We start from the raw sequence: 7,845 nt of genomic DNA, 5'->3' as shown, positions 1-7,845 counted from the left end.
AATCTAAAGAGCTTGTTTCGCTTTCTAGGAGTGCTGTAATTTTTACTGTGGGTATTTTTACTTAAAAAAATATTAAATTAATATATATTTTTAATAATTTTAATGTGTAGATATTAAAATAAATAAATAATATATTTTAATACATTTTCAAATAAAAAATACATTACATTGTAATACTAAACATACACTAAATAAATGTTGCCTAATTAGACTGACTAGGTAACAAACTATTTGCAACCAATATAAAATCATCAAGATCAACCTGTATTTAATCTCAATGTCACCATCAAACATTACCAACCAAATTCCCTAATCCAAAATCGTAATCTTTGGCTTAATCTCCAACGAGTAATGTGCAAAGCAAATGTCCCCTTTTGGGCCGGACACGAAAAAACTAATCTAATCAAACCCAAACTCCAAAGTGCATTTGTGTAACTTCAACGTAAAGACTCAAATTTCAAGCAATTGTTAAGGGATTTATAAAATCATGGTGTAACGTGTTTTTTAAAATAAAGTTTTGCTTTATAATGCATTAAAATATTTTTTAAAAATTAATATTTTTTCAAATTAAAAACATTTCTGAAAAGTATGTAAAAACAAAAACAGAAATTGTGTTGAATAATTCCCGCTTATATCCTTCCCTTAACCCTAAATTTACCATGACCAAATCTTTTCCTCCGACCAAAAAATCAGAAACACACATAACAAGTGAGAAGTGAGTCTAGGGTGTCGACTAATGACCATGGTTAACTAAACATAACCTCGGTATTCAGTCGATTATTAACCATGGTTAGCCCTAAGAGTTAGGGCTCTGGTCCTCACTCTCTTTGAATGAGCTTTAACTGTGGTCAAATGAATCTGGTTAGGATTTGGCTCTGGCTGCCTTGATTTCAGAGCTTTGCCTAAACAACACACAACTTTTGACAAAAACCTTTTGTAATGCGAAGCCAAAAAAAACTTGTTTTCGGGATTATCTAATTTTTAATCAAACTGTGAAAGTATTTTTTATTTATTAAATAAATTCTCTCCTTTTATTTAATAATTTAATACTCCTGTAAGAACCACAACCGTTACTTACTCATTCTTAATAATCATAATAATAATAATGATGCTTATTTTAATTAGTAAGAATTATTTTTATCAAATCTTAAGGAACTTATATTCATATTTTAAAGAAGAAAATACCAATTTAGAATGTCAAGAGAATCAATTCAAAATTAATGGGGCTGGGCTCAAAATACTGAAATGTAAAAATGAAAAGACAACACAATAATTGCTTAGTAAAAGAAGAAAGTCCTGACCATAATAGAATTAAAAAATAACTGTAAGAGAGAGAGAGAGCGTGCACTACAGGCGCAAGTAAAGACCAAACTGAACTGAAAGTACTTATAAACACTCTGTTGTACTAATGTTTCTATATATAAAACTGAATAAAGTAGAAAATTAGCAGATAGAGAGGGAAAAAAAAATCACGGAGATGATGATTCATTTTCACCTGAAGCTTGTCTATGGTGGTGGACTCTTGTGATCCAAAACATCATTAAAAAGCCATCTAATCTAGTTTTTCTCCTTCAAGGAATCACATAAAACAATTACCGTCTCTCTTCCCTTGGTTTTCTCTTTTGTCAAATACTTCCCTGTGAGTCTTGTCGGCAACGAAGGAAAGGAAGCTTCAACTTCACACACACTCTCAAAACCCATTAAGAAAGTCCCTCGCTTCATACCCCCTTTACTTCCTTACTCTCTTTGCAAGGATTCTCTCCAAGATTCACAGTTCTGATCTCTACCCTTTGAAAAGCTTACGACTTTTTTGTTGCCTTATGAAGCTCAAGTTTGATGTTTGAGGCAAAGCTAAGAGACTGTATGTTATTCTTTCATTTCATTATTGTTGAAACTTATTAGAAGACTGTTTAATGTTTCGTAAATTATCGATAGAGGACATGAGTTTTTATCAATTTCTCAAAAGTTTTTGTTTTCTTTCTTCCTCCACTTGGTCTGATTTTTTTTTCCTGAAATTTTTCCTTGTTAAAATTTGATCCTTTTCTCATGTTTTTTTTTTCTTTTTCTGTTTTGGCTTATTAAGTGTGAAAACATCATGTGATAGAAATATTATGCAGTTGCTATGTGTAATAAAGATGTCTTCTTTTTGTTCCTTTCTCATGTAATTTGATTTGTTTTTCTTTTGCAAATTTCAGGTTCTTCCCAAATTCTACAAATCCCAAAACTACAGAGTGGTCCAATGATTAGGGAATTTGCAGTTATGAATTCCCAGAAGGAAAAAATGAGAGTGGCAGAAAAATGTTTAGATTCACAATTATGGCATGCTTGTGCAGGTAGCATGGTTCAAATGCCAGCAGTTAACTCAAAAGTTTTCTACTTTCCACAGGGTCATGCAGAACATGCTCAAGGGAGTGTAGAATTTGGTCACTTCCAGATTCCTGCACTAATCCCTTGTAAGGTATCTGCTATTAAGTACATGGCAGATCCTGAAACCGATGAGGTTTATGCCAAAATTAGGCTAATCCCACTGAATAATAGCGATTTAATGCTTGGACATGGTTGTGGTGAGGATAATGATGATAGGTTGCACAGTGGGAATGAGTCTCAAGAGAAGCCTGCTTCTTTTGCTAAGACATTGACTCAATCTGATGCTAATAACGGTGGTGGTTTCTCTGTGCCACGTTATTGCGCCGAGACTATATTCCCAAGATTGGATTACACTGCTGAGCCTCCTGTGCAGACCATTCTTGCTAAGGATGTGCACGGAGAGACCTGGAAGTTTAGGCATATCTATAGAGGGACGCCTCGTCGCCATTTGTTGACTACTGGATGGAGTAATTTTGTGAACCAAAAGAAACTTGTGGCTGGGGACTCTATTGTGTTTTTGAGAGCAGAGAACGGGGACCTTTGTGTTGGAATTAGACGTGCTAAGAGAGGGATTGGTGGAAATGAATGCTCATCAGGGTGGAATTCATTTGCGGGCTATTCTGGGTTTTTTAGGGAAGATGAGAGTAAATTGATGAGGAGGAATGGCAATGGGGATATGAAGGGGAAAGTGAAGGCTGAGTCTGTTATTGAAGCTGCATCTCTTGCAGCCAATGGGCAGCCTTTTGAAGCTGTCTATTATCCAAGAGCGAGTACTCCAGAATTTTGTGTAAAGGCCTCAGCTGTGAGGAGTGCAATACAGATTCAGTGGTGTCCAGGGATGAGGTTCAAAATGGCTTTTGAGACTGAGGATTCGTCTCGGATTAGCTGGTTCATGGGAACTATATCTTCTGTTCAGGTTGCTGACCCCATCCGCTGGCCCAATTCTCCCTGGCGGCTTCTGCAGGTACTGTGAATCTGAATTTTGGATGTGGAATTTTGTACTTGTAGATCGTCAACACTCGGTGCCTTTTTTTCTTTTTCTTTTTTCCTGTTACCTGTTTGATTTAATGTTGATGTGGAGTGATATATTTGCATGTAATTGTTGAATCTGGGCAACGAATGATGTTGTAGTTGGATCGGTGAATCTGAAAATGCTTAGTTAAAGTCCAAGATGCTAGATGTCCTGCTATTCTCACTCGTTGATAGCAGAATTGTTGTCTTTGTGGATGTCCTGCTATTTTCTTAGTTTAGTTGCTTGCAAGCGATAGGAAGAATGCAGCTAATATACCTTCATCAATAAGAGCACGTTGCAAATGTCCCGCCTTGGGCTTGAATCTCGTCATTTTGATCATTATTTTCCTGACTATATCTTCTTTTTTCATGCTGTCATTTGTCAGGTAGCATGGGATGAGCCAGATCTACTCCATAATGTAAAGCGTGTGAGCCCATGGTTGGTTGAATTGGTATCAAACATGCCAGCCATCCACCTATCACCCTTCTCACCCCCAAGAAAGAAGTTGAGACTTCCACAGCCCCCGGATTTTCCCTTACTTGGTCAAATCCCAATGCCGTCATTTACTGGCAACCCTCTTAGATCGAACAGTCCCTTATGCTGTGTCTCAGATAACATTCCTGCAGGCATACAGGGAGCCAGGCATGCTCAATTTGGACTATCTTCTTCGGATCTCCACTTCAACAAACTGCAGGCGGGACTGTTCCCGGTTGATTTTCAGCGGCTTGATCGTGCTGCCCCTCCTTCTAGAATCTCCAATAGTAACTTCGTTGGCAATACTCAAAACAGCGAGAGTATTTCTTGCTTGCTGACAATGGGAAATTCCTCACAGGGTATGAAGGGCAGTGACACAAAGACACCCCACATTTTATTGTTTGGTCAGCTTATTGTCACCGATCAGCAGAGTTCTCAAAGCTGCTCGGGTGATACAAATGCAAACAGTTCATCAGATGGACATCCAGGGAAGGCAATTTCAGATGGTTCTGGTTCTGCATCACAACAGAATGGTCCGCTGGAAAATTCTTCAGGTGGGAGGTGTCCTTGGTACAAAGATTACCAAAAAACTGATCCTGGCCTGGAGACCGGTCATTGCAAGGTGTTCATGGAATCAGAGGATGTGGGTCGAACCCTTGACCTATCAGTCCTTGGTTCATATGAAGAGCTGCACAGAAAGTTGGTTAATATGTTTGGCATTGAGAGCTCAGAGATGCTGAGCAATGTGCTTTACCGGAATGCAGCTGGCGCCACCAAGCACGCTGGAGATGAACCCTTTAGGTATTTTCATTTCATTTTTTTTTTCCATATTACAACATTTTTGGCTTGTTTCATCGTTATACAGTTTGTTCATAGATTGTACTTATGATTGTTGTGCAGTGAGTTTTTGAAGACAGCTAGAAGGTTAACGATTCTTTCAGATGCAAGTAGCGACAACGTAGGAAGATAGACAACGAGGAACTTCCATCAAAATGTACAGTTCGCAAGTCTTTTGTTTTGATTGTAACATTTCACTTATTTTTGTCTATTGGGAGCTGTGGGATAAGTCCCACTTCATCCACATTTAGGACATGTTTTCCCCTGTCTGTAGCACAAATTTAACTTTCCAAGGAAATGACTTTTATGTTAATCACCGATGCCATCCAATCCGGGCATTCGAATTTCATTGTCTCATCTCTCTTGCATCTACAAATGCAAGCTCTTTTCCAACACATGGATCATCTTGTTGGAGATGCCAAGCTTGCATGTTACAGAATGATAATACAGTTCTCCTTGGAGCATTTTTTTTTCTTTTTTCTTTAATGTTGCAATGATATACATGCTGGCTTTTTTCTATAAAGTAATCGCCAGACATACTTTGGTGAAGGCAATGAATAGCGTATCGACTAGTGTTTTAAGAGATAATTGAAGGACATCCAGCCCAGTGGCAGGAGAAGGGTTCAGAATTGAATTCAGATTGTGATCTCCGTTTGATGAGGTGGTTTGCCTTTTCTTTTAATGCTTTGAGTCACCGAGTGGACTGGTAAAATAATTACAATATTCAAACCGATCTTTGTGCCGCAAATACTGAGAAAATGAACACAACTCATTGGGATTCGAGTGATCTCGTCATGCACGCATTAAAGAAAGGATTAGCTTGCGTGAACATATACAGATTATACAAATGTTGAAAAGTTTGCAGGTTTTGAAGTGGGGTTTTTTTTTTTAATATTACACTAGGCAGACAGAGATTCGTGAGTCAAGGAATGCCAACCCCACAGTACCTCTGCTAGCTTGCCTGTACACACGCACCAACACAAACCTCAAGCAAATCTCTATATCTCTTATAAGCTGTGAAACGAGTTTGACTAGCCGAACAATGAAAAAACTAGTCACTAGATACAAACTAAATTTACAAAGCTCGATGTGTTTCTATACATATATTTTGAAGGGCCAAATCCTGTTTCAGGGTTTTTATTAGGAAAGGGTAAAAAAAATCAAATAATACTTGATTAGCTGTTGCTCTAAACAAGGCCTGGAAAAATCTTAGTGTTTTTATCAGAAATAATTTTTATTACTATTTTTTTCATACGAGAGATACATATAAAAATAAGAGAAATAACAGAGAAAAATTAAAAAATATATATTTGAGTCTACGTGGAAATATTATTATTTTTTATAGGTTCAAATGTGATTTTCTATTTCATAGTATATCTTTTTAAACACATGAAATAAGTATTGATATTTATTTCTATAGCATTCTAAAAGCTTTCCCTCTATGATATCCACCAAGACATTAATTATCGTTGAGCTTTGAATTAAAATAACATTCTGGATGGAAATAATATTTTAAATATTCCAATTTTAGTATAGGTAATTAATTTGTTAAAAATTCTTTATGAGAAAAAGACCAGTAAAACCAGAAGAAAAACATCTACTAAGAAACACCATCACAATATCATAGGAAATTAAGATGTATCCATAAGAACCCTAAAAAAAAAAACAATAAAGAATTATAATAGCGTGGAAATGGTGCATGTCTTTGACATTTGTTAGCTTGTCACTCACCGATCGCAAGAAACATACAACAGCAGACAGCAAAGATAAGAGGCAAAGACACATTCTGCATGTCTGGCGTGGGATCCATCGTATAATTATAAAGAAGAAAAAAAATAAAATGTCATTCATCACCAGATACATCATATAATTTTCGTTAATATATACAAAATAATAGATTCATTAATAGCTAATCACATGAGGCCAGGGTCAACCATTCATACAAGGTGCCGTTTTGATGGCCGAGCCTGAGCTAGCTCTTCCTGCGGATAATTCTGTGGACAACTAACAGTCAAATATTTTTTGTCAGTTGTCCAAAGTTTCAACCATAGACAATTTCTATCCCTAGGTAAAAGGGCTAACAACACCAAGTACATTAATTTAACCTCTGCAAGTTAAATACGAGGCAGGCTTCAGTTTTTTCCTTTGTAAAAAGGAGGCTTGAGCTTGACTATTTGGGAAGAAAAATTATTGAACGAACCACGTGAGTATGATATATATAGTATAGATTGAGAAAAATGTTGAAGACAATTTGAAAAGTATATGATATAATGAGATATATAGCTTCTTTTACTGAAATTGAACCTTGTTTATGTTAATTATGTACATGAGTGTGAACTGTGATATTTGAAGAGCGTTTTATTACTGTATCTGGGATGGAAAAAATAGATTCAGAAAAGATTAAAAAAAACATATTCCCTTAGCGCTGTCTATTTTGAAACCCATTCTAAAATTGTTCAATGAAAAATTTTATTTTATATTTTTATTAATTTTCATCTTTTCAAGCAGATATTTTTTTTTAATTCTCATTGTTCCATAATAGTAATGAAACTATATACTGTGAACATCTTAACATTATCGTTCAGGAAGTAAAACGATAGCTAAAGAATAATTAAAAGGATATTGTTAATTAGCAATTATATTTTAAAGTGTTTTTTGTTTTGAAATGCATTAAAATAATATATTTTATTTTTAAAAAAATTATTTTTAGCATTATTACATTAAAATAATTTAAAAATATCAAAGAAATATTGATTTAAAACAAAAATTAAATAAATAAAAATTAATTTTTTCTAAAAATACTTAAAAAAAAAAAAAAAGAGGTTCTGTTATAAGACAAGTGTGAAAGGGAACAAAGCATTGAATCTGATGAGTCATGTTAGTTTCAATACATCATGTTAACGAGGCAAAGCTGTTTTGATGTTATTTTATAGACCAAGATCCAAGAATTTCCATTGATATGGCTCGCGAGTCAACCCATGAAATCAGATTTCCGACATGGGAATTGGAAGCCTCCAAGCTGTCTTTTATTGTAAATTAATGAATGTGCGTGGTGGAGTGGAACAGAAACTTAGAACACGTAAAAATATTATTTTAACAATGAGATTTCGAACCAAGTACTAAATAACTTAAATTTGTCACCTTCTTACAACTGT

The 7,845-nt window shown here is 35.3% G+C and overlaps 1 protein-coding gene across 1 annotated transcript; it reads left to right on the top strand.

Annotated features, from left to right (window-relative positions):
- Nucleotides 1-1,415: 1,415 nt before the first annotated feature.
- Nucleotides 1,416-5,047, top strand: LOC7468418 (auxin response factor 18). The gene is made up of 4 exons (XM_002316334.4): nt 1,416-1,861; nt 2,196-3,331; nt 3,765-4,654; nt 4,754-5,047. Exons 1-4 carry the CDS (start codon nt 1,837-1,839, stop codon nt 4,821-4,823), a joined length of 2,121 nt encoding a protein of 706 aa, XP_002316370.4. The 5' UTR covers nt 1,416-1,836; the 3' UTR covers nt 4,824-5,047.
- The last annotated feature ends 2,798 nt before the right edge of the window (nt 5,048-7,845 follow it).

The sequence above is a fragment of the Populus trichocarpa genome, chromosome 10 (genome assembly GCF_000002775.5).
Source record: "Populus trichocarpa isolate Nisqually-1 chromosome 10, P.trichocarpa_v4.1, whole genome shotgun sequence".
In the NCBI taxonomy this organism is placed as follows: domain Eukaryota; kingdom Viridiplantae; phylum Streptophyta; class Magnoliopsida; order Malpighiales; family Salicaceae; genus Populus; species Populus trichocarpa.
Note: the sequence above shows the minus strand (reverse complement) of the source record. Positions and strands in the feature narration are given on the sequence as shown.